This window comes from Macaca mulatta, chromosome 19 (genome assembly GCF_049350105.2).
Source record: "Macaca mulatta isolate MMU2019108-1 chromosome 19, T2T-MMU8v2.0, whole genome shotgun sequence".
NCBI classification, from domain to species: Eukaryota; Metazoa; Chordata; class Mammalia; order Primates; family Cercopithecidae; genus Macaca; species Macaca mulatta.
In genome coordinates, this window is record NC_133424.1 from 68,574,924 (window position 1) to 68,602,625 (window position 27,702).

The 27,702-nt window shown below is 45.8% G+C and overlaps 2 protein-coding genes across 37 annotated transcripts in view; one reads left to right on the plus strand and one right to left on the minus strand.

The window, feature by feature from the left end:
- Window positions 1–211: 211 nt before the first annotated feature.
- Window positions 212–27,702, minus strand: part of ZSCAN5A (zinc finger and SCAN domain containing 5A) — a 130,433-nt gene continuing 102,942 nt past the window's right edge. For 8 of the 35 annotated variants that reach the window (XM_077976254.1, XM_077976246.1, XM_077976262.1 and 5 more), the window contains 4 exons: window positions 5,201–5,586; window positions 4,162–4,365; window positions 3,152–3,302; window positions 212–2,886 (listed from right to left, as the gene is read on the minus strand). In XM_077976254.1, coding sequence (XP_077832380.1) covers window positions 2,135–2,886; window positions 3,152–3,302; window positions 4,162–4,365; window positions 5,201–5,584 — 1,491 coding nt within the window. In that variant the 5' untranslated portion in view covers window positions 5,585–5,586 and the 3' untranslated portion in view covers window positions 212–2,134. 35 annotated transcript variants of the gene reach the window in all.
- On the plus strand, window positions 20,877–27,645 carry LOC705754 (zinc finger and SCAN domain-containing protein 5A-like). Of its 2 annotated transcripts, none has more exons than XM_001094097.5 (4): window positions 20,877–23,572; window positions 24,355–24,558; window positions 25,446–25,596; window positions 25,857–27,645. In XM_001094097.5, the coding sequence occupies exons 1-4, from the start codon at window positions 23,189–23,191 to the stop codon at window positions 26,612–26,614; spliced, it is 1,497 nt and encodes a 498-aa protein (XP_001094097.5). In that variant the 5' UTR covers window positions 20,877–23,188; the 3' UTR covers window positions 26,615–27,645. The 2 variants fall into 2 exon arrangements, with proteins under 2 accessions (XP_001094097.5, XP_077836090.1); XM_077979964.1 differs by having other exon boundaries at window positions 25,860–27,645.

A 27,702-nucleotide genomic window follows, 5' to 3' on the forward strand; every position in this document is an offset into this window, starting at 1 on the left:
CGAGACTCCCATAAAGACAGCAGGTCTTCGCTGTCTCATCCTCAGGAGCAGCCAGCCCTGAATCCTTGCTCCCAGCATGTCCTGTCTATTCCGCACTTAACTTTCAAAATGCCCTATTTCCTTTGCAATCAGTTGCTCTATGCTGCATCTCTTTGCTGTGTATCTCTTGTTTAAATTCCTTTAAATTAAAATGACAAGAACCAAAGTCTTACAAAAGTGGCCTTTAATAAATGAATCCAGCCTATTCGGGAAGGGACCTTTCCAGACCTCTGCAGATTGCAGGACTCCGCCTGTCAGTTCAACCAGCCATCCATAAAATGTCCTCCCAAGACCAGCAGCATCAGCACCACCTAAAATGCACATTCTCAGGTGATCCCAAACAAGTAAAACCTGAGAAATTGTCACCAAGAGGATCCTAGGGAGACGTGACGACTCAAGGCGATGTGGTGTCCTGGATGGGGAGGAAGGAAGAGGAGGGCATTGTGTAAACACTAAGGAGGCCTCAATAAAAAAACACTAAGTATGGCCCTTAGATCACGGCAATGTATTCAGTCAGTTCATCGCTTGTGGCAAATGTGCCATACTAATGAATCAGTCAGCAATGGGGGAAATGGCGTGGGGCATTAGGGAGCTCTATGGACTTTAGAAAGCTATTCTAAAATGAATCCTATGTTTTAATGCACACTCTCAGGCCCCATCCCTGGTCTACTCAATCAGAAACTCTGAATTTGGGGCCCACCCACCTGTGGATTAACCACGCCTTCAGGGGATGGGAATATCACTAAGACCAACTAGTCCCCAGAGACTCCGAATGCCTCTGTAGTCCAAGAGTCACATTGGGGATTTAGAAATTGCCAGCTTTAGGCCACAAAATACACCATCTGGGGCAGGGAGATACACAGGCAGAACAGAGAGGATTCAGGGGGCAGTGAAAATATGCCCCATGATACTCCAGTGGTGGATCCTCATGAGGCCTTTGTCCAAACCCACAGGATGTACAACACACAGAGCGAGCCCTAATGGACACCATGGACTCTGGGTGCTGGTGATGTGTCTGGGCAGGCTCACTGATGGAACAGGTGCACCGCTCTGCTGGGGATGCTGGGCGGGGAGAGGCTGTGCCGTGTGGGGAGGGAGTCTAGGGGAAATCTGTGCTGTCCACTGAATTTCCCTGTGAACCTAAAACAGCTCTGAAAAAGAAAGTCTAGAGCCAGGTGTGGTGGCTCACACCACACCAGCCTGGGCAACAAGAAATCCCATCACTACAAAAAATTATTTCTAAAAATTTGAATATAATAATTATATTAAAGTCTAATAAAAACAATACAGGGTACAGTGGCTCATGCCTGTAATACCAGCACTTAAAGAAGCCAAGGCAGATGGATCACTTGTACTTATGAGTTCAAGACCAGCCCGGGCAACATGGCAAAACTCCATCTCTACAAAAAAACACAATAATTAGCTAAGTTGGTGGCATGCTCCTGTAGTCTCAGCTGCTCGGGAGGCTTAGACAGGAGGATTGCTTGAGCCTGGAAGGTTGTGGCTGCAGTGAGCGGTGATTGCGCCACTGAACCTCAGCCTGGGTGACAGAGGGAGACGCCATCTCAAAAAAAAAAAAAAAAAAAAGAAAAGAAAAAGAAAAAAAAAAAAGAAAACGAAAACTCTACAGGATACCCAATAAAAGCTGAGTTTCAGATAACGAATAATTTAGAACATGCTGATACTAAAGAAAATTGTTTATCTGAAACTCAAATTTCACCAGGCATTATGTATTTTATATGGCCACCCTCCTTGGACAATTTTACTTTACAACAAAACAGTGGGTAACCCCATGCCAATCAGGAAACTCAGTTTTTTGTTATACAATATTGAAAACTAATAAGATGATCGTTTATTGAAAGAACAGCAACAGAAACCAAAATAAACCTATAGGAAAACAATGGACATAATGAAACAGAAAACAAAGCTCAGTGGGGAGGATACATATTTACTCAAACATCATGGCAATTCATATCTAGGGCACTCCCTCTGTGTGCCAGGCGCCCTTGCACGTGTCAAATGTACTCTGGTAACATCAGTGAAAAATCATCATTCACTTCTTCTTGGTGCAGAAGGCATAGACCAGATTATGCAATCAATGAGAAGTGGCTTCTGGATGTGTTTTCTGGTGGCGTCTTAACAATTTCAGCCGACCGAAGGCTCTTGGACACTTGGAGCATTTATAGGGTTTCTCTCCGGAGTGGGTGCGCTGGTGCTCCTTCAGGCTCCCCCTGTAGGTGAAAACCTTCTTGCAGTCTTTACATTCGAAGGGCTTCTCCCCTGTGTGGCTTCTCTTGTGACACTTCAGGTAGGACTTCTGGGTGAACTGCTTCTGGCAGACGTCACACGTGTAGGGCCTCTCGCCGGTGTGGGTTCGCTGGTGAAATTGGAGGCTAATGAGCTGCATGAAACGCTTCCCACAGAGATTACATTGAAAGAGTCTCTCTCCGGTGTGTGATCTCTTGTGGATGACTAGCTTGGAATTACAGGTAAACCTCTTATCGCACACGTCACATGCAAAGGGCGGCAGTGCCTTGGCTTCTTGGCCATCGGGGTGACTGACTGGGCTCGCAGGGCCTGGGGAATGAATTGAATTCATCCCAGCTTGTCCCGGGGATTCTCTGTTGCCCACAGGTGTGGCTCCTCCTTGAGGTTCTTCTTGGGAAATGGAGGAGGCATCCCGTTTGCTTCTTTTGGGACCTCTGAGATTCGGAGTGTCTCCTCTGTTCCCACTGTGAGTCGAAGCTTCTTTCTCCACAACGCAGGCAGAAGGTGTGTCGGCATCCACATTTTCCACAGCGGCTATTTTTGGGGGTTCCTTCTCCTCCTTTGCTCTCACCAGATCTGCTGGAAGAAGGGATTCCACACACAACAGTTAATAAAGCGCATTTTCAATACACCAAACTCATTGCAACCAAACACTGATGTTGGCTGACAACTTCCCCTCAACCTCAAGCCTAAGACATTGGACCACAGGTCTCTGGCAAGTGGAGGATGGGGAGGCTTTGGCAGCTGAGTGCCAACTTCCCCAAGGGATGATAATGCTGGGCCCCCAGCCCTGCACCCCAGAAGAGAGGGGCTAACTCCTGTGGATCCAAGTCTTCATACTCACTGGGACGCTTTGGAAGCTGAGGCTCTGGGGATGTAAGTCCTGGGTTCTCTTCCCTGTTTTCCTTCAGATCCTTCTCCAAGGTCAGCTTGGGTCCCGGAGACTTTGGGTCACCTTTTACGTCAATACTCTTGTGTAGCAGATAGTCCTCTCCCTGAAGATGAAAAACCAAGGGCAATGACTCCGTGTCTACACCGGTGGAAGCACAGACATGTCTGTCCCCTCCTCATTGGATACACCAGACTTCCTATGGACCACCCCATCACCCCAAGTAAACATCACCACCTCACGTCTGAGTCTGTCCCTAATCTGCACCCTCCATATTCTAAATCAGCTCCTGTGCCTGGTGGTTTTCACTCTTTGGTTCTCTGAGCATATTTCTTCCCGCTGTGCCAACGTCTCCCTGCCCCTGAGGCTGGAAGGAGCATGACTCTAGGTGGAGGCCCCTCAGCCCTGGCACCACTGGCATTGCGGCTGCATCACCCTCCTGGAGGGGGCGCTCCTGTGCAGAGCAGAGGCCCTGCCTCCACCCTCTAGATGCTACTAACACCCCACCACCCCCGAGAATGCCAAACAAGAACGTCTCCAGACATGGCCATGTGTCCGGAAAGGCATAATCACCCCAGCTGAGAAACATTCCTTAAATTAAGAAATTGACAATCGGTAGCAAATGGTTTCCTTGCTGATTTGTTACATGGAATGTCTTTGAGGTAACTGGCTATGGGGAAGGGATCTTCAGTTCATCTATCTGTGCCAACTGCCTCCCTCACTTCACTGAGACCATTTCTTACCCCCCACCCTAAATGCTAAAAGCTCTCATGGTGGACAGAAAAGTAGATGAGGCTTCCCTCTCTGTGATGGTTCAGGAATGAATGTCTGGGGATGTACCATCTCCATGGGGAATGGTTCTAATTTTCTCCTGTGCTAAATTTGTCAATCAGTCCAGTGGACACACGATTTCTTCCTGATCCTTCTCGCACCTCTGCCCAGACACCAAGACCTCACACACTCACCTGCCTCCTGAACAGTGCAGGGACCCTGGGCAGGGTCTGCAGCTCTCGGCGGGCCTGGCCTTCCCCCGGATGCGTCTGGTTCACAGAGGAGGCCCGCTGGCTGGACATGTCCCTCGGATCATCCCTGACACTGGCAGGGCCTTCAGCCATCTCAACATCTGAGTCCTGTACAATATATTCCTTTCCGTGGAAGGTGACTACAGACTGTAGAGAGAGAGAAAAAAATCAGACTCACTATGAGAACCTGAAAGTAGCTCTTATATTCCCTGGGTCCTGCCATAATGCTCAAACTTTACTGTAATTAATGTTCAAATCTGCCTTCCCGATGCAGAGTCAGCTCTGTGGACACAGCAATCCTGTCTGAATTTTCTCCTCTCTGGACTCCAGCACCTGCCTGCACCTGGAATTTTCTAGATAAGTACACAAATATGGGTCCTTTAGATGAAAGAGTCTCTAAACCAAAGAGAAGAGAAGGAGAAATATTCTGGGTGAATCCAACTCAACTGGCCAATGGCAGCTCACCTTGTGTTGGAACTTAGGGGCTCATGTGGGGACCTAGAGGCAGATCCCTGGATCTCTGATACCAACCACTTTCCTTGCCTCAGGATGGGACTTTTGGGCCCCCCTTCAGTTCACCCTAATGCCTCCTTCCCTACATTCCATCAGGTGTAATATTTTACCAACGTCTTTCTTCCATGTTGGCCTCACACAGTGTGTAGATCCCTGTATCCCCTCTGCCTGTCCATCTTCTAGGCTAGGAATTGGCCATCTCAGCACAGCTGATATTTGAATCTGGATGATTATTTGTCAGGGGGGTTGTCCTGAGCTTTGGAGAATGCTTAGCAGCATCTCCTGTCCTCCCCGTTGTGACAAGCAAAAACTGTCCCCAGACACTGCCATGTGCCCCTGATGTGCAAACTCTCCTCTACTTGGAAGCCCTGACCTAGAGCAGCCCCTCGGGTCCTCTCCAGTCCAGGTACACCGTGCAGCCCCCATCCCAGCTCCCCTTCCCTGAGCCAATCAGGAGGGTCCCACTCACCCATTTCTTGGGTCTTCTGTTATTTCGCAGCAGGTCCTCCAGGTCTTTGCAGCTCTGCACGCCATTCATCATGACTAAGACCTGGAGCTCCTGGGGCATGGAGATCATGAACTGCTCCATCACCAGCATGTCCAGGATCTGCTCTTTGGTGTGGAGGTCGGGCCTCAGCCACAGATGGCACAGCTCAGTGAGTTTCCTCAGAGCCTGGATGGGGTCCGACTCCTTCGGGCAGGTGAACATCCTGAAGTTCACGTGAGAAATCTCAGGGTCCATGTCGTGATTTCCAAGTTGAGTTTCTGAGGATGCCATAGACCGTGGCAGCTCCAACCCAGGTCTGTTGCGGGGTTCTCTCTGACGCCATGAGGATGTGCAATTTGCAGCCATATCTAGTGAAGAATTTTTTAATCAGTCTCTGAGAAAGCTCTTCCAGTAGCTGGTATCTAATTGATACCTATCTACACAGGCTTCCTCTGGTTTTCCTCAGTAACAGATTCACTGTTCGTTCAGAAGTCTAGGGGGGAAAAAGCATGAGCCTGATTAGTTTAAGTTTCTACTCCATCCGCCCCTCCCTTCAAAATCCCTCATCCTGGATGCCACTTCTTCAGCAGCATCGAATTCAACACAGTGGAAATCTTCCAGTGTCTATACTTGACTACATATTGTGGTTTAAAATCTTAATGCCCCCTGGATTCTGATTTGTAGGAAATCACTGTGCAGAGGTTGAATCAGTTTTCCTGTCAATTGGAACAACATGGTTCTTGACTATAAATTAAATAGGACAGTTAAGTGAAGCTCCTAAAATCTGATGTAACAATAAAGTAAGCCCTTTATGTTTTCTCATCAGGACAAGATCCAAAGCAAAGCCCTTAGTCATAGTTATGCAAAAAGATAGAGAAAAAGAGTTAGAACGTAATATTTTCCCCCAACATATATTCTTGTTCACCCCAGAACATTTACTTGCTCCAGGGAAAGGACAGCACTAAAGAATCTTATGAGGATTAAGCTCCCACAGATATTTTGTTATTTTGGTAAAATGCACATTCATACATTTCATCATTTTTACCCTCTTCAAGTGCACAATTTCATGGCACTAAGACATGTACCATGCTGTGCAACCATCACCACCGTCTAGTTCCAGAATTATCTCATCACCCCAAAAGGAACCCCGTCTCTATCAGTAATCACCCCCTGCCCACCCACCCCAGCCTCTGGAAATCACTAATCTACCTTCTCTCTCTAAGGGTTTCTCTATTCTTAGTCTCATCCCAGAAGACAGATTTAAAGTCTAGTGCTCTATGATATTTTAAAGTGGGTTCATACAATAATAAGGTTTTTCAAAGTTAATTGCTAAACCTAGCTTTATTAGGCAGGAGCCACTGAGTGATACTCTCCAGGCATCAATTATTGTCCAAGTTCAACAGCTATGAGAACGCTTCATCTCAGATGAAGACATGTGAATGGCCAGCAGGTCTAGGAAAAGGTGCTCATCATCATTCATCATCAGGGACATGCAAATCCAAACCACAAGGCTCCCCTCACGCCTGCTAGAGCGGCGGCTCCCAAAAAGACACATGGAACGAGTGTTGGTGAGGATTTGGAGGAGAGGGATCCTCTGCGCCCTGTTATGGGATGTAAATCAGGGCAGCCGATATGGGAGACAGTATAGAAACTCCTCAGAAAATTAAAAGTACAACAACTGCATGATCTGGCAATCCTGCTCCAGGACCCGTACGCAGAGGAAAGGAAATCAGGACGTGGACTCCAAAACAGTGAAACACTGGAGAGACAGAGGGACGGAAGGTTGAAAAACTACCTATTGGTTGCTATCCTCACATCCTGGGTGACAGGTTGAGTCATACCCCAAACCTCAGCACCACTCAATATACTCATGTAACGAACCTGCACAGGTACCTACCGAATCTAAAATAAAAGTTCAAATTATAAAAAAATTTTAAACGGAAGTAAATATCATAAATAATAATTAAAAACCCGGTGGAACTCATAGTAGCAGTGAGTAGAATGTGGTTACCAGGGCTGGGGTGGGGGCTAGAGAGATACAGGTCAAAGAGTACAAATTTCAGTTGAAGAAATCAATTCAACAAAGCAATTGTCCAATATGGTGAAAAAAAGTAGACTTAAGTATTCTCAAAAGCAAAAATGGTTAGTACATGAGGTAGGGCATATGAATATTAGCTTAATTTAGCCATTTTGCAATGTTTATGATACTACAAAGTACATTATGCTATATGCCATAAATATATACAATTTCTAGTTTTCAATTAGAAGCAAGTTAATTTTTATTGAAAAAGCATACAGATATGAGAGACGAAAGGGAGCCCGAAATTCTGGAACTAAAAGTGATTTTGCCACAGGGCACCTGCTGCTGCTCAGGGAGGCGGGAGGATCACTTGAGCCCGTGTTTGGTAACAGCCTGGGCAACATAGTGAGATCCTGTCTCTTAAAAAAAAGTGGTTTCATGTTCCTAGAAACCACTTTGTATTTGATCTCAGTTCATTTCCCGTTAAAGCAAGAAACAAGACACAGGAAAAAATAAAGGCAGGTACAGGAGTTAGTATCCAGTTCTGGGAGTATATACCACACGGGCCACCCAGGTAGGGACACTTAGCTCAGATTCTCACTGGCCTAGTAGGTTGATGCTCCTTCATCAATGGCTTGATTTTACCCTGCACAAAGGGAAAATCCAGCAACGTTTTTTAAGAAGGGTGTGTGGGAGGCAAGGTGGCTCACACCTGTAATTCCAACACTTTGGAAGACCGAGACGGGAGCATGGTGGAGCCCAGGAGTCCAGGACCAGACTGGGCAACGCACCGAGACCCCATCTCTGCAAAATAAATAAATAAATAATTTATCCGATCGTTGGGGCATATGACTGTAGTCCCAGCTACTCGGGAGGTGGAGGTGGGCAGATCGCTTGAGCCCAGGAATTCCAGGCTAGTCTGGAATTCTAGCGAGACCCTGTCTCTAAAAGAAAATGAAATAAAATATAACCTAACTATGATGAGAAAGTTATCATTATTCCCAGTTTACAGAAGCATTGCATAACGAGTCAGAGTTAACCATGGGGTGCAAAGGAGATCCGCTGCCTGCACAAAGTCTCCGAGCAAATGCATGAGAAAATACACCCAAACTTTCTGAAACCAACCCCCGCGCACGCCAGCTCCTAAACCCCACAGACATATGCCCGCTGGACACTTACCTCCTTCCCGGCTTCCGCCGCCAACCTCCTCGCTCTGGGATGCGCTCTCCAACTGGCCTGGAGCTGAACTGCGTCAATTTATGGAGAAGTCAAGGGACTGAGGCCCCGTTTCCGGTTCCCTGCGCCGCCCCATGATTGGCTTAGGGCCATAGAGTCCATTGTACGTAAGCGGCGTTGATTACATTTGCCACTGAAACCCCGCCCACAGGAAATTAATGTATTAAACATGCCTACTGTGCAAAGAACACAGGTTTTCCCGCTCTACTGAGCTGTCATATTGCTGAGGTATTTGGAGGCCTCAGAAAATACAGATCCGCACGTGTTAACCACTTTGGGTCCCCTCATGCCACAGAGAGTAATATCCTAACAAGTAAAAAACATGTTAAGAGCTGGTGGATTAATATCAAACCAGTGATTTGATCTAGTTTGAGCAAAGCTTTCACATGCGAATGTCAAGATACTGAAAAAAAAGAGACAGTCTTTGTTGATACATAATGAATATTGGTGATAATTTTTCACTTTTTAAAAAAGAATATTGGAATTGACATGGGAAAACTTGGTTTGAGCTAGACTAAATCACTGGTTTGCTATTAGCCAGCCTACCCTTATATAAAAACAGTGGGAACCAGAGAAAGGCACATGGTCTCGTCTCTGCATTCATTCCAGGACGCTATGAGGGTGGTTTATAGATACACTGAGGGTCCCATGGGATTCCCTAGTTCTCAGCCCCCTCAGTTAGGGCTCTCAAGCACTAAAAGCCTTAATGGTGGGTGTGAATTTTACTGTATGGATCATGGAGTTAATGTGGAATGATAATTAAATGCTAGGCAAGATTAGATTATAATTTGGGAAGTTCACACCATCAATTGGGTAACACTAATCCATTCGAATAGTGACTCATTCATTTTAATTTCAGAGGAAACCTTCTCTAACCTTTAGGATAAATGGGAGGGTTGCTGGTTTTACACTGATTCTGGTTTAAATCCCTGGGAAATCTTAAGCCACTTCACTCTGGGAACTTCAAATTTCTTGGGAGTAGAACTTTCTTGATGTGTTGTTTGAAGATGAAATAATACTGTCAGGGAAGTGCTGGATACAAGGTCATTTTGCCAAGAAGTTGAAACAATTATTTTCTGATGCAGATTCTCATAACTTTTCTGGTTTACCACTGAGGTGTTGACAATGAGTTAGAGTTAAGAATGGAGTTATTTACTGGAATTAACTGGGAGCTGCCTAAACCACCATCAGGCTACACAATTCTCCCAAATCCTCCCCTCTGGAAATTCATAGTCTTATTTCTTTGAAGATGTTGTTGGTATTTTGGAAGAGATTGCATCAAATCTGTCGATGTCTATTAACAGTATGGTCTTTTTCACAATATTAATTCTTCCATTCTATGAACATGTCTTTCCATTTTTGGTGGTCTTTTTCAGTTTTTTTTCATTAGTGCTTAATAGTTTTTCTTGTGGAAATCTTTCACCTCCCTGGTTAAATTTATTACCAGGTTTTTAGGGGTTCTTTTGCTATTGTAAATGGGATTCCTTTCTTGGTTTTTGTCCCACTCAGTTGTTGGTGTATAAAAACACTACTGATTTTTGCATGTTGACTTTGTATCCTGCAGCTTTACTGAATTCCTTTATCAGTTCTCAGTTTTACTGGTGGAGGTTTCAGGAGTTTTTATAGATGACATGTTGTTTGCAAAGAGAGACAATTTGACTTCCTCCTTCCAAATTTGGATGACCTTTATTCCTTGCTCTGGCTAAGACTTTCCCAACACATTATTATTTTATTATTATTATTAATTATTTTGAGACAGAGTGTCGTTCTGTCGCCCAGGCTGGAGTGCAGTGACACAATCTTGGCTCACTACAACCTCCACCTCCTGGGTTCAAGCCATTATTTGCCTCAGCCTCCTAAGTAGATGAGATTACAGGCACCCACCACCACTGCCCAGCTAATTTTTGTATATTTAGTAGAGATGGGGTTTCACCATCTTGGCCAGGCTGATCTTGAACTCCTGACCTCGTGATCCACCCACCTTGGCCTTCCAAAGTGCTGGGATTACAGGCATGAGCCACTGCGCCAGGCCCCAACATATTAACGAAGGTCACCAGGCTAAAGTTTGGAAACATGTATACATTGTGATGCAATCGTCAGAACCAAGCTGGTTAACGTCTCCATCACCTCACATAGATACCATGTTCTTTCCTTCTTATTATTTATTTTTTAACTCTTGGGCTCAAGCAATCCTGCTTCAGCCTCCCTAGCAGCTGGGGCTATAGGCGCGAGCTACATCTTTCTTTTTATTTCTTGATATGTGTGTGTGTGTGTGTGTGTGTGTGTGTGTGTGTGTGTGTAGGAAACATTTAAGATACACCCTCTGAGCAAATTTCAAGTATACAGTACAGATGCTCCTCGACTTACAATGAAGTTACATCCTGATAAACCCACTGTGAATGTAAAATATAGAAAATAAAAACGCATTTACTATTAGGTCACTTACTGAACTTCAGCGCTTAGCCTAGCCTACCTTCAACTTGCTCAGAACATTTACATTCCCCTGCAGTCAGGCAAAATCATCTACTGAAAACCTATTTTATAATAGTGTTGAATATCTCATGTCATTTATTGAACATTGTACTGAAAGTGACAATCACAATGGTGTGTGAATACTTCTCAGTAATGTACACAACTGAAAGCAGAATTTTGAGATCAGGCTGGCAACACGGCAAAACTCAGTCTATACAAAAAACACGAAAGATCGCTGGGCATTATGGTGCGAGCCTGCAGTCCCAGCCACCTAGGAGTCTGAGGCAGAAGAATTGCTTGAGCCTGGGAGGTCAAGGCTGCAGTGAGCTGTGATCGCGTCACTGCACTCCGGCCTGGGCGACAGAGCCAGACCCTTTCTTGAAAAATAAATGAATACATAAATATTCCCCTCATACAAAAAAGATAAGTATGCAAGGTCACTCATATGTCAAGTTATTTGCCTTAGCCATTGCATGTTGTATATATGTATCAAAACATTGTGTTGTACACCAGAAATGTGTACTATTTGTATTTGTAAATTTATAAAGTCAATAATAATAATGACACAAAGAATTAAAGCTTCTCTAAGAATGTGTGACCAACCACCGTCCTTCCCTCACGGGAATTGGAGTTTCCCTCATCTCGGATGCCTAACAGACCTGTCAATCACCACACATCCCAGACCGACTACATCTTTCCCTACCTCAGGTAAAGGTGGCTCCAGCCCCCTTCATGTGCAATCCACAAGATTTGTGGGGTTATCCTTGATTCCTGCATTTCCCTCACATGATAAACTCAGTCTCTCAACAAATCCTATACCTCGATTCATGTGTTTATTGACATGAATTTCACGCAACATAAAACTAACTGTTTTATCTGCACAGTTTAGTGGCGTTTGGTGCATTCACACTGCTGTGCAGCAGCTCCTCTAGCTGGTTCCTGTGCCTGCATGTCCAGAGTCCAAGTTCTGACATCTGTACATACTCACGAAGTCATTACCGTCATCGAGAAGCTCAGCATTCCCACCATCCTCCAACGCTTCCCCAGGCTCTTCATCGTCTGTCCCTCCCACAGCTCCACCCCTGGACAACCACTGGTGTTCTCGGTGTCATTACAGATCACTGACAGAATTTCCTTTTTCTTTCTTTTTTTTCTCCATTTTTTTGTTGTTGTTGTTGAGACAGGGTCTTGCTCTGTTGCCCAGGCTGGAGTGCAGTGGTACGATCATGGCTCACTGCAGCCTCAACTTCTCAGCCTTAAGTGAACCTCCTACCTCAGCCTCCCAAGTAGCTGGGACCACTATGTCCGGCTAATTTTTTCTACTTTGTGTAGAGATGGGGTCTCACTATATTGCCCAGGCTGATCTTGAACTCCTGGGCTCAAGTAATCCACCTGCTTTTGCCTCCCAAAGTGCTGAGATTACATGTGTCAGCCACTGTACCCAGCCTAGTGATAGAATTTTCTGGAATTTTATATTGATAGACTCATACCAGATGCACTTTTTTTTTTTTTTTTTTTTTTTTTCTGGCTGTCCCCTTTCACCTTCGTAACATTCTGAGATTCTTCCGTGTTCTTGGGGGTTATCAATGATTTCTTTTTACTGCTGGGTAGGATTCCAAACTTTATTAAATTGGGCCCTTTGGATATGAGTTATTTATTTTATATCAACTATACCTCAATAGGACTATGAGAAAAAGAAAGAGGATTCTCTTAGAACTTGAAAACAAGTTCAGAATCTGACCAGCTCTCCTCATCTCAACTACTAGTACTCATGGGCGAGCCACAGCCATCAACCTGGATGACTCTGGTATGATCCTCACTGAGCTCTTTGTTCTTCCCCTTCCCCTATATGGGCTATTTATTTTTTCTTTCTTTCTTTCTTTTTTTTTTTTTTTTTCCCAGACAGGGTCTTGCTCTGTTGCCCAGGCTGAAGTACAGTTGCACAATCATAGCTCACTGCAGCCTCAATCTCTCAGGCTCAAGCAATCCTCCCACCTCAGCTTCCCCAGTAGCTGCGACCATAGGTGTGCACCACCAGGCATGGCTAATTGTCTTGTATGTTTTTGTAGACACCGAGTTTTGCCATGTTGCCCAGGCTGGTCTTTCACTCCTGAGCACACGGAGTTTCACCATGCTACCCAGGCTGGTCTTTAACTCCTGGACCCAAGCAATCCCCCTACCTCAGTGCTGGGATTACAGGCGTCAGCCATCATGTCTGGCTATATGGGCTTATTTCCAAGACTTTATTCCAAGAAAATGTTAAACAGAAGTCAGAAAGCTACTCTATGAAGGCAGAGGCATTTCTTGGAGCTGTGAGTGACGTACCTGCAATGCCTAGATCTTAATTCTAGGAGTTGGCAGTGTCAACCCAATTCTATGTCTCAACACTATTCAATGACTCAGATAATGGCAGCTCCACCTACTAGTACAATGGTCAAGTTTTTGCATCTCACATGTGCCTACAGGATGGGGCCTGGCAAGCTGGAGATGAGATTTCTGCTTGTTTCTATTTAGCTTCGGACTGTTGAGAAAGTCAGGTCATGATATTCATGTAGTCCAAACATCACCATCTGTAAAACCGGTGTCCACGTTTTGTCTTTCAAATGGTCCCCACCCTCCGCTTGTTATTGTGTTGACAGTGAAAAGAGAGGACATGCTTGGCACCTGGAGATGATTGGATATTACAGCTGTGCGCCATATAGGTAAATGGTCCCATTGTTTGATGAGCTGTCCTGGCAGTGGGTGGATCAGTCACTTCTAAACAGATAAGGAATGCAAATCAAAACCACAATGAGATACCATCTCACACCAGTTAGAATGGCAATCATTAAAAGGTCAGGAAACAACAGGTGCTGGAGAGGATGTGGAGAAATAGGAACACTTTTACACTGTGGGTGGGACTGTAAACTAGTTCAACATTGTGGAAGACAGTGTGGCGATTCCTCAAGGATCTAGAACAAGAAATACCATTTGACCCAGCCATCCCATTACTGGGGATATACCCAGAGGATTATAAATCATGCTGCTATAAAGACACATGCACACGTATGTTTACTGCGGCACTATTCACAATAGCAAAGACTTGGAACCAACCCAAATGTCCATCAATGACAGACTGGATTAAGAAAATGTGGCACATATACACCATGGAATACTATGCAGCCATAAAAAAGGATGAGTTCATGTCCTTTGCAGGGACATGGATGAAGCTGGAAACCATCATTCTCAGCAAACTATCACAAGAACAGAAAACCAAACACCGCATGTTCTCACTCATAGGTGGGAATTGAACAATGAGAACACTTGGACACAGGAAGGAGACCATCACACACCGGGGCCTGTTGTGGGGTGGGGGGAGGGGGAAGGGATAGCATTAGGAGATATACCTAATGTAAATGACGAGTTAATGGGTGCAGCACACCAACATGGCACATGTATACATATGTAACAAACCTGCATGTTGTGCATATGTACCCTAGAACATAAAGTGTGTGTGTATATATACACATACATATAAAGGAATGGCTAGAAAGCTCTTGTACCAAACCAACTTGAAGCAACCTTACCCACACCAAATCCCTCACTTTTCTATGAAATCACCCTCCTTTTTTTTTTCTTTTTTTGCAGATCTGCAACTTTTTTTCACAGCTGATTAAAAAAAACAAAAACAAAAACAAAAAACTACTGTTCACCCCAGACTTTCTTTTGATACAGTAAGTAAACAAAACAGATTTTTTTTTTTTTTTGGGGGGAAATATAAGCAGACACTCCACACTACTGGCACGGGTGTTAACAGTCCCAGGTCAGATGTGCAGCGTTTCAGGTGGGATACACTGCAACAAGGATCTAACTGCGGAGTCATCCTCAGAATCCCATTCAGTCACGGGGCTGCCCTTCTAAGCTGGCAGAAAAGGAACCCGAGTCAGGTACCGTGAACACACACGGTAACTCACACCTGTAATCCCAGCACTCTGGGAGGCTGGGGCAGGAGGATTTCTTGAGAACAGGAGTTTGAGACCCGCCTGGGCAACGTAGTGAGGCCCGACTCTACAAATAACTTAAGAGATTGTGTATCTGGATGCTGAACTCACAAAGATTTCAGAACGTCGGTAGGAGAGGAGATGTGTGGGCTAGCAGCCAATTCCTCAGTGAATGAGGCAGAGAAATTGGTAAAAAGAAGGAAAGTGAAAACAAGAAGGATGTTCCCATTTTCCAGGTCTTCCTGGTTCACAAAGTGGGGAGGAAGAAACTACTGAAGAGGAAAGAGTTCTCGTGAAGAGTACAGAATTCCTGCACTCCCAGGTTCAGGTTCATAAAAAGAAAAGAGAAAAGTTTGCAGCCATGCAGGGTGAACAAGCTCTGAAGATGTGTTATACCGACTAGGGGCTGTAATCAATGTTAGAGACCGTCCCCGACTTCCGATGGCTCCAAGGCAGGAAAACAGGGAATTAGGGTAACCAGGGGTTAAGGTAGAAGCAAAAGAACGGCAGAGGCAGCCAGTTCTAGGCAAGATTAGGCAGCACACAGGCCACATCCTCACTCCTGTGATAACGAGACAGAAGCCTCCACTCCAGCCTCTGATGGACGGTGGGGCCAAGTCTCCGGTCAGCCTCTGATTGGTCGCAGGTCAGTCCTTCATGGGGTGTAGCCAATGGGAGGCCTCTCAAAGGCACCGAGGGGTGTTGCCGGGTTCCTTTTGTTAATCAAAACCCTAATTGAGGAAGCTCTTGGGCCTCTTGCTGGAGCCCCGCTCCCAGTTTGTGAATTGTCTTCAATAAATCTGTGCTTTCCTTACTCCGTTTTTTGTGTGCTGTCTTTTGTTGCTTTGTTCTTTTGTTACTTTGTGCGTTTCATTCAATTCTTTGTTCAACATGCCTAGAACGTGGACAACTCCATCTGGTGACAGCTTCACGTACAATTTTTCTCCTTTACGGTGGTGCTTTCAGCTGTGCACATTGCCGAGCAGGATCCACATGGCCATGCTGACTGTCACTTTCAGTTCAGTGTTCAATAAACTACAGGAGAGAGTCAACACTTTATTATAAAATAGGTTTTCTGTTGGACGATTTTACCCCACTGTAGGGGAAGGTACGTGTTCGGGGCAGGTTTAGGGTAGGCCAGGCTAAACTATGATATTTCGTAGGTGACGTAATATTAAATGCATTTCTTATCTTATATATTTTCAATTTACAGTGGGTTTATCAGGATGTAACCTCACTGTAAATTGAAGAGCATCCATACAGTATCCTATACTTGAAATTTGCTAAGAAGATCGATCATGGGCCGGGCACGGTGGCTCCTGCCTGTAATTCCATTAATTTGGGAAGCTGAGACCGGCGGATTGCTTGAGCCCAGGAGTTTGAGGCCAGCCTGGGTAACATGGTGAAACCCCATCTCTACAAATAATATAAAAATTAGCCAGGCATGGTGGTTGTATTCCCAGCTGCTTGGGAGGCAGAGGCAGTAGGATTGTTTGAGCCCGGGAGGCGGAGGTTGCAGTGACCTGAGATTGTACCATTGTGCTCCCGCCTGGGTGACAGAGTGAGGTTCTGTCTCAAAAATAAAAAAAAAACAAAAATGATAGATCGTAATTGTTTCACCACAGATACACACACACACGGACACATGGACACACACACGAACACACACCCACACACGTGGACACACACGAACACATGGACACACACGGGGACACACACACGGACACACGGAAACACACAGGAACACATGGACACACACACCCACACATGTGGACACACACGGACACACACGAACACATGCACACACACGGGGATACACACGGACACACACGGACACACGAACACATGGACACACACACAAACACACCCACACATGTGGACACACACACGGACACACACATGAACACATGGACACACACACGGGGACACACACGGACACATACAGACACACGGAAACACACGAACACATGCACACACACACACACACGGGGATACACACGGACACACATGGACACGGACACACAAACACATGCACACACACACGGGGATACACACGGACACACATGGACACACGGAAACACACACATGGGGATACACACGGACACACACGGACACACGGAAACACATGAACACATGCACACACACGGGGACACACACGGACACACAAGGACACACGGAAACACACACATGGGGGACACACACGGACACACACGGACACACGGAAACACACACGAACACATGGACACACACGAACACATGGACACACACATGGGGACACACATGGACACACACGGACACATGGAAACACACGAACACATGGACACATACGAACACACCCACACACGCAGACACATACACGGACACACGGACACACATACACAAATCAAAGGAAAAAAAAGCAAGCCGGGGTCGTGGCACATGCTCCTAGTCCCCACTACTGGGAAGGCTGAGGCAGGAGGATTGCTTGAGCCCACGAATTAAACAGATAAATAATGAAAAGAAAATAGTCACTATGTGAATTGATGAATACATTAATTAGCTTGATTGTAGTGATAATTACACCATGTATAGGGATATGTAAACACCAGCATGGTGACCTTAGTCACCAAGGACGGATAGAGGCCAGGAATTGGAGAGCAGCCGGGGCAACATAGCGATACCCCCATCTTTACAAAAAACGTTTGTTAATTAACCAAGTGTGGAGGTGCTTGCCTGTAATTCCAGATACTCAGGAGGCTGCAGCAGGAGGCTCTCTTGAGCCCAGGAGTTTGAGGCTGCAGTGAGCTATGAGTTTTCCATTGCACCCAGCCAAGGTGACACAGTGAGACCTTGGCTCTAAAAATAAACAAATAAACAAACAAATTTACCCACAGGGGTAGGAGATCACTAACAGAAAAACTATAAAATACTGATGAGAGGAAATGAAGAGGGCACAAAAATGGAAAGATATTCCATGTTCATTAATCGGAAGAATTCATATTGTGAAAATGACCACACTATTAACAGAGATCTACAGACCCATCACAATCCTTACCAAAATGCCAAACACATTCTTCATGGGAACAGATTACATGTTCCAAGAGGAGAAGATTCGAGGGAATTGGGTAGGTAGATGGTGGTTTTAGGCAGATTCCAGTTCATTCCCCTTAATAATTCCATTCTGAACTCTGACTCACCATCAACACTTCAGTTATTAACAAGGAAAAATATCACAAACTATGAGAAAATGCATCAGGAAACATGTGCCTGAACTTTTTGGCAAAATGACCTTGTGTCGGGCACTTTACTGACACAGTCTTTTTTCATCTTCAAAACAGCACATCAGGAAGGTGATAATTCACTGGTTCTATTCACAGGGAGTTTGAAGTTCCCGAAATTCAGTGGCTTGCCTAAGATTTCCCAATGATTTAAACCAGAATCAGTGTAATATTAATAGCCCTCCAATGTATCTTCAATGTTAGATGAGAAAGCTTACTCTGAATTAAAAATGAATGAGCCACAATTTGAATGGATTTGTGAGTCAGTCAGCTGATGCTGTCGACCTCTCCAATTGTAATCTAATCATGCCTAGTACTTGTCATTCCACAATGACTCCATGATCCATGCAGTAAAATTCACACCCACCGTTAAGGCTTTTCATGTTGGAGAGGACTCAGTCAGGGGGTTGAAACCTAGGGAACCCCACAGGACCCTCAGTGTATCTATAAACCACCCTCGCACCGTCCTGGAGTGAATGCAAAGTAGGGACCATGTGCCTTTCTCTGGTTCCCACTGTTTTTACCTAAGGGAAGGTTGGCTGATGTCAAACCAGTGATTTAGACTAGTTCAAGCAAAGCTTTCCCGTGTGAATTCTAAGCATTTGAAAAATAAAAGGAAATAATTATCACTAATATTATAGACCAGCAATGACTGTATTTTTCAATATCGTGACATTCACATGTGAAAGGCTTTGCTTAAACTGGATTACATCACTGGTTTGATATTAATCCAACAACTCTCAACATGTCCTTTCCTTTACTTGTTAGGATATTACTGTCTGTGTGGCACGAGGGGATCCAAAGTGATTAAAACTTGCGGACCTAAGGCCAGGCGCGGTGGCTTACGCCTGTAATCTCAGCACTTTGGAAGGCCGAGGCGGGCAGATCACGAGGTCCAGCCTGGCCAACATGGTGAAATTCCGTCTCTACTAAAAATACAAAAATTAGCCAGGCGTGGTGTTGTGTACCCATAATCCCAGCTACTCGTGAGGCTGAGGCAGGAGAATTGCTTGAACCCAGGAGGCGGAGGTTGCAGTGAGCCAAGATCACGCCACTGCACTCCAGCCTGGGGGACAGTGTGAGACTCTATCTCAAAAGAAACCAAAAGAAAAAAAAAAAAACACCACAAAACCAAACAAAAAAACCCTTGCGGATCTATATTTTCTGAGGTCTCCAAATACTTCAGCAATATGACAAATAATTGAGTAGAGCGGGAAAACCTCTGTTTTTTGCACAGTAGGCATGTTTAATACATTAATTTCCTATGGGTGGAGTTTTATTGGGAAATGTAATCAACGCTGATCACCTAAAATGGATTACATGGCCCTAAACCAATCATGGGGCGGCGCAGGGAACAGGAAACGGGGCCTGGAGTCCCTCCGATTCTCCATAAATAGATGCAGTCAGCTCCAGGCCAGTTGGAGAGTGCATCCCAGATGCAAGGAGATTGGAGGCAGAAGGCGGGAAGGAGGCAAGTGTCCCTGGGCGATGTCTGCGGGGTTTAGGAGCTGGCGTGCAGGCGGGTTGGTTTCAGAAAGATTTGGGTTTATTTTCTCATGCATTTGCTTGGAGACCTCATGAAGGCAGCCGGTCTCCTTTGCACCCCATCGTTAGCTCTGGCTTGTTATGCAACCCTTCTGTAAATGAGGAATAATACTAACTTTCTCTTCGTGGGTAGGTTACATTTTAGAGACGGGGTCTTGCTCATAGCCCAGGCTGGCTGGAATTCCTGGTCTCCAGCCATTGGTGGGACTTCACTTCCCGACTAGCTGGGACGACAGGCACCTACCTACCAACAGACCCAGCTACATTTTTAATTTATTTATAGAGATGGGGTCTCGGTATGTTGCACAGGCTGGTCTTGAACTCCTAGGCTCAAGCGATCATCCCACCTGGGTCCTCCAAACTGTTGGAATTACAGGCATGAGCCACTCTGCCGGCCGCACACCACTTGTTAAAAAGTGTCACTGGATTTTTTTCCCTTTCCACAGGGTAAAATCAAGCCATTAATGAATGGGCATCAACCTACTAGGCCAATGAGAATCTGAGCTAAGTGTCCCTACCTGGGTGTCCTGCGTGCTATATACTCCCAGAATTGAATACTAACCTGCGTACCTGCCTGTATTTTTTTCCCGTGTTCCATTGCTTGCTTTAATGGGAAAAGAACTGAGAGTGAATACACGGCGATTTCTAGGAACATGAAACCGCTTTTTCAAGAGACAGGCTCTCACTACGTTGCCCAGGCTGTTATCAAACTCCTGGGCTCAAGTGATCCTCTTGCCTCAGCCTCCCGAGCAGCAGTAGGCACCCTGTGGCAAAGCCACTTTTAAATCCAGAATCTTAGGCTCTCTTTTCTCTCTCATATTTGTATGCTTTTTTCAAAAAAAAAATTAATTTGCTTTCAAATTGAAAACTAAAAATTGTAGTTGTGGTGTACAGCATAATGTGCTTTGTAGGATATAAACACTGTAAAATGGCTAAATTGAGCTAATATCCATATGCCTTACTTTATGTACTAATCATTTTTGGCGGTGAGAGTATTTGATTGAAATCTACTCTTTTAGCAATTTCCAAGTAAACAATACATTGTTATGAACTGAAAGCACCATGTCGGATTCTCTTGAATTCATTTCTTCAACTGAAATTTGTACTCTGACCTGTATCTCCCTAGCCCCACCCCAGCCCTGGTAACCACATTCTACTTACTGCTACTGTGAGTCCACTAGGTTTTTAAAATTATTATTTATATCACCTACTTCTTTTTTAATTTTTAAAGTGATTTTAACTTGTATTTTAGATTCGGTGGGTACCTGTGCAGACTTGTTTCATGAGTATATTGAGTGATGCTGAGGTTTGGGGTATGACTGAACCCATCACCCAGGATGTGAGGAGAGTACCCGATGGATAGTTTTTCAATCTTCCCTCCCTCTGTCCCTCCAGAGTTTCACTGTTTTGGAGTCCACGTCCTGATTCCCTTTCCTCTGCATACATGCCCAGGAGCGGGATTGCCGGATCATGCAGTTGTCGTACTTTTGATTTTCTGAGGCGCTTCTATACTGTCTCCCATATCAGCTGCTCTAATTTACGTCCCAACACAGGGCGCAGAGGATCCCTTTCCTCCGAATCCTCACCAACACTCGATCCATGTGTCTTTTTGGGAACAGCCACTCTAGCAGGCGTGAGGGGTGCCTTGTGGTTTGGATTTGCATGTCCCTGAAGATGAGCAATGATGAACGCCTTTTCCTAGACCTGCTGGCCATTCACATGTCTTCATCTGAGATGTCCACACAGGCGCCTTGCCCTCCTTCTAGTGGGTTATGTGTTTTCTTGCTATGGAGTAGTTCAAGTTGCTAATGTTTTGCATAGGAACTACTTGTCAGATGTGTGATTTGCGAATATTGTCTCCTGGGTTGTCTTCCCCCTCTGCCGATTGTCTCCCTGGCTGTCTCTCTGTTCTGCACTTGTTCAGATTCCTTCCAGGAAGCATAGGGTTCCCATCCTTCGGGATTCCAGTGACCGTTCCTGAGACCCTCCTGTCAATTCTTTCTTCTTTCTGAAGACCTTCAGGTTGCTTTCCCCACCTGTGGCTAGGAAGGCAGGGCTGCGTTCTCACAGCTGTTGAACTTGGATAATTGATGCCTGGAGAGTATCACACAGTGACTCCTGCCTAATGAAATTACATTTAGAACCAAATTTCAAAAAATCATTCTCTCTCTTTTTTTTTTTTTTTTGAGATGGAATCTCGCTCTTGTTGCCCAGGCTGGAGTGCAATGGCGTGATGTCGGCTCACTACAACTTCCACCTCCCGGATTCAAGTGGTTCTCCTGCCTCAGCCTCCCAAGTAGCTGGGATTACAGGTGCCTGCCACCACACCCGGCTAATTTTTGTATTTTTTAGTAGAGACGGGTTTTCACCATGTTGGTTAGGCTGGTCTCGAAATACTGACCTCAAGTGATCCCATCTCAGCCTCCCAAAGTGCTGGGACTAGAGGCATGAGCCACCACGCCCGGCCTCAAAAAATCTTTCTATTGTATTGCTTCACTTCCTGAAAATATTATAGAGCACTAGACTTTAAATCCATTTTCTGAGATGAGATTAGGAATAGAGAAACCCTTAGAGACAGAAGGTAGATTAGTGATTGCCGGGGGCTGGGGTGGGTGGGCAGGGGGTGATCACTGATGGGGATGGGGTTCCTTTTGGGGTGATGAGATAATTCTGGAACTAGACAGTGATGATGGTTGCACAGCATGGTACATGTCTTAGTGCCAAGAAATTGTGCACTTGGAAGAGGATAAAAATGATGAAATTTATGAATGTGCATTTTATCAAAATAACAATATCTGTGTAGGACTTGAATTCTCTTATGATTACTTAAAGTTCTCCCTTCCCTGGAGCAAACAAATGTCCTGGGGTTAACAAGAAAAGGTGTTGGGGGAAAACTGTAGGTTGTAACTATTTTTCTCTATCTTTGTGCATAATTATGATGAAGGGCTTTACCTTGGATCTTGTCTGGACAGGCAAACGTGAAGAACTTAAGTTATTGTTGCATCAGGTTTTAGCAGCTTTACATAACTATCCTATTTAATTTACAGTTGGGAACCATGTTGTTCCAACTGGAAAAAAAAAAAAAAAAAACTGATTCCACTTCTGCACAATGATTTCCTGGAGATCAAGATCCAGGGGGCATTAAGATTTTAAATCAGAACATATAGTCAGGTGTAGACACTGGAAGAATAACAGGGTGGGTTGATTTCCACTGTGCTGAATTCGATGCTGCTGAAGAAGTGGCGTCCAGGATTTGGATGAGGGTTTTGGAAGGGATGGGTGGATAGACTAGAAGCTTAAACTGATCGGGCTCATGATTTTTTTTTTTTTTTGCAGACTTCTGAACAGTGAAATCTATTACTGAGGAAAACCAAAGGAGGCCTGGGTAGATAGGTCTCAGTTAGACACCAGCTACTAGAAGAGCTTTCTCAGAGACTGATTGGAATATTCTCCATTAGATATGGCTGCAAATTGCACATCCTCATGGCGTCAGAGAGAACCCTGCAACAGACCTGGGTTGGAGCTGCCACGGTCTATGGCATCCTCAGAAACTCAATTGGGAAATCACGACGTGGACCCTGAGATTTCTCACGTGAACTTCAGGATGTTCACCTGCCCGAAGGAGTCAGACCCCATCCAGGCTCTGACGAAACTCACTGAGCTGTGCCATCTGTGGCTGAGGCCTGACCTCCACACCAAAGAGCAGATCCTGGACATGCTGGTGATGGAGCAGTTCATGATCTCCATGCCCCAGGAGCTCCAGGTCTTAGTCAAGGTGAACGGCGTGCAGAGCTGCAAAGACCTGGAGGACCTGCTACGAAATCACAGAAGACCCAAGAAATGGGTGAGTGGGACGCTCCTGATTGGCTCAGGGAAGGGGAGCTGGGATGGGGGTTGCACGGTGCACCTGGACTGGAGAGGACCCGAGGGGCTGCTCTAGGTCAGGGCTTCCAAGTAGAGGAGAGTTTGCCCATCGGGGACACATAGCAGTGTCTGGGGATAGTTTTTGCTTGTCACAAGGGGGAGGACAGGAGATGCTGCTACGTATTCTCCAAAGCTCAGGACAACCGACCATGACAAATAATCATCCAGATTCAAATATCAGCTGTGCTGAGATGGCCAATTCCTGGTGTAGGCGATGGACAGGCAGAGGGGATACAGGGATCTACACACTGTGTGAGGCCAACATGAAAGAAAGACATTGGATCGTAGGGAAGGAGGCATTAGAGTGAACTGAAGGGGGGCCCAGAAGTCCCATCCTGAGGCAGGGAAAGTGGTTGGTATCAGAGATCCAGGGATCTGTTTCCAGGTCCCCAAATGAACCCCTAAGTTCCAACACAAGGTGAGCTGCCATCGGCCAATTGAGTGGGATTCATCCAGGATATTTCTCCTTGCCTTCTCTTTGGTTTAGAGACCCTTTCATCCAAACGACTCATATTTATGTACTTATCTAGAGAAGAAAAACATTCAGACAGGATTGCTGTGTCCATAGAGCTGATTCTGCATCAGGAAGGCAGATTTGAACATTAATTACAGTCAATGTGAGCATTATGGCAGGACCCAGGGAATATAAGAGCTACTTTCAGGTTCTCATAATGAGTCTGATTGTCTTTTTTCCCTCTACAGTCTGTAGTCACTTTCCAGGGAAAGGAGTATCTTATGCAGGACTCAGATGTTGAGATGGCTGAAGCCCCCACCAGTGTCAGGGATGATCCTAGAGGCATGTCCAGCCAGCGGGCCTCCTCTGTGAACCAGATGCGTCTGGGGGAAGGCCAGGCCCACCAAGAGCTGCAGACCCTGCCCAGGGTCCCTGCACGGTCCAGGAGGCAGGTGAGTGTGTGAGGCCTTGGTGTCTGGGCAGAGGTGGGAGAAGGAATAGGAGGAAATCATGTGTCCACTGGACTGATTGACAGATTTGGCACAGGACAAGAATAGAGACATTTCCTATGTATGTGTTACATCCTTAGACATTCCTGAGCCATCACAGAGAGGGAAGCTACATCTACTTTTCTCTCCACCATGAGAGCTTTTAGCATTGAGGGTGAGGGGTAAGAAATGCTCTCAGTGAAGTGAGGGAGGCAGTTGGCACAGATGAATGAACTGAAGATCCCTTCCCCACCTAGCTTCCACAAAGACATTTCATGAAGTCATTCAGCAAGGAACCCACTGTCTCAGACTGTCGATTTCTTAATTTGAGGAGGGTTTCTCAACTGTGGTGATTTTGCCTTTCCAGACACATGGCCATGTCTGGAGACGTTCTTATTTGGCATTCTCGGGGGTGGTGGGGTGTTAGTAGCATCTAGAGGGTGGAGGCGGGGCCTCTGCTCTGCACAGCAGCGCCCCCTCCAGGAGGGTGATGCAGCCCCAATGCCAGTGGTGCCAGGGCTGAGGGGCCTCCACCTAGAGTCATGCTCCTTCCAGCCTCAGGGGCAGGGAGACGTTGGCACAAAGGGAAGAAATATGCTCAGAGAACCAAAGGGTGAAAACCACCAGGCACAGGAGCTGATTTAGAATATGGAGGGTGCAGATTAGGGACAGACTCAGACATGTGGTGGTGATGTTTACTGGGGGTGAGGGGGTGGTCCACAGGAAGTCTGCACATATTTCCACACATGTGTCATTAGAAGAGTTGGTGCATACAGTCAGGAGGGGACAGACGTGTCCGTGCTTCCTGCAGTTTAGACGCGGAGTCATTGCTCTTGGTTTTCCGTTGTCAGGAGGAGGACTTCCGACTGCCAGAGATTATTGTCATGAAAGGAGGTCCAAAGACTCTGAGACCCAAGCCGACCTTGGAGAAGGGTCTGAACGTAGACAGGGAGGAGAACCCAGGACTTACATCCCCAGAGCCTCAGCTTCCAAACGGTCCCAGTGAGTATGAAGACTTGGACCCGGAAATATTAGCTCCTCTCTTCCTGGGTGTGGGTCTGGGGGCCCAGCATTATCATGTCTGGGGAGTGGGCACTCAGCTGCCAAAGCCTCTCCACCCCCCACTCTCCAGAGACCTACGGTCCAACGTCTTAGTCTTGAGGTTGAGGGGAAGTTCTCAGAGGTCAGTGTTTGGCTGCAACGAGTTTGGTGTATTGAATATGCGCGTTATTAACTGTTGTGTGTGGAATCCCTTCTTCCAGCAGGGGTGGTGGGAGCTAAGGAGGGGCAGGAACCCCAAAAAAGAGCCTCTGTGGAAAATGCGGATGCTGACACACCTTCTGCCTGCGTTGTGGAGAGAGAAGCTTCGACTCACAGCAAGAACAGAGGAGAGGCTCCGAATCTCAGAGGCCCCAAAAGAAGCAAACCAGACGCCACCTCCATTTCCCAAGAAGGGCCTCAAGGAGGAGCCACACCTGTGGGCAACAGAGAATCCCTGGGACAAGCTGGGATCAATCCAGTTCATTCCCCGGGCCCTGCGGGCGCAGGCAGTCAGCCTGTTGGCCAAGAAGCCAAGGAACTGCTGCTCTTTGCATGTGGCGTGTGCGATAAGAGGTTTACCTGTAATTCCAAGCTAGTCATCCACAAGAGATCACACACCGGAGAGAGACCCTTTCAATGTAACGTCTGTGAAAGGTGCTTCATGCAGCTCTCAGACCTCCGCGTTCACCAGCGAATCCACACTGGTGAGAAGCCCTACACATGCGACGTCTGCCACAAGCGGTTCAACAGGAGGTTCTCCTTGAAATGTCACAAGAGGAGCCACACAGGAGAGAAGCCCTACAAATGTAAAGACTGCAAGAAAGTTTTCACCTACAGGAAGAACCTGAATGAGCACAAGCTCATCCACTCCGGAGAGAAACCCTATCCGTGTTCCAAGTGTTCGAGAGCCTTTCGTCGGCCTGAAACGTTAAAGTATCACCAGAAAACACATCCAGAAACCACTGCACCCAGAGAATGAGAAGGATGATTTTTCATTGATGTTATTAGATAACACAGGTGCATGGCCACCCAGCACACAGAGGGAGTGCCCTAGGTAGGAACTGCCAGGATGTCCGAGGAAATATTCATTCTCCCCACCGAGTTTTGTTTCATTATGCCTATTGGGTTTGTGGTGTTGTTCTTTCAATAAACATCTAATTAGTTTAATTAGTTTTTCAGTATTTTATAACAAAAAACTGAGCCTTCTGACTGACATGCTATTACCCACTGTTTTGCTGTAAAGTAAAATTGTCAAAGTAGGGTGTCCAGATTAAATACACAATGCCTGGGGAAATTTGTGTTTCAAATAAACAATTTTTTAAAATATCAGCTTGTTCTAGATTATTAATTATTTATCTGCAACTCAGCTTCTATTGGGTATCCTGTATTGTTTACTTTTTCTTTTCTTTTTTTTTTTTTTTTGAGATGGGGTCTCACTCTTTCACCCAGACTGGAGTGCAGTGGCGTAATCACAGCTCACTGCAGACTTGATGTCCGAGGCTCAAGCAATTCTGTCGTCTTGGCCACTGGAGTAGCTGGGACTAGAAGAACACACCACACCATGTCGGCTAACTTTTGTATTTTTTGAAGAGGGGGTTTTGCCATGTTGCCCAGCCTGGTCTTGAACTCCTGAGTTCAAATGATCTGCCTGCCTCGGCCTCCCAAAGAATTATTACAAGGGTGAGCCACTGCATCCTGTATTGTTTGTATTAGGCTTTAGGAGTATTATTTTATTCAAATTTTTTGAAATAAGTTTTTGTAGTTGATGGGATCTGGTTTTGTTCCCAAGGCTGGTCTTGAAGTCCTGGTCTCGAGTGATCCTTCCATATTGGCCTCTAGAAGTGCTGGGATTATATGCGTGAGCCACCACGCCTGGCTCTAGACTTTCTTTTTCAGAGCTGTTTTAGGTTCACAGGGGAATTCAGTGGACAGCACAGATTTCCCCTAGACTCCCTCCCCACACGGCACAGCCTCTCCCCGCCCAGCATCCCCAGCAGAGCGGTGCACCTGTTCCATCAGTGAGCCTGCCCAGACACATCACCAGCATCCAGAGTCCATGGTGTCCAT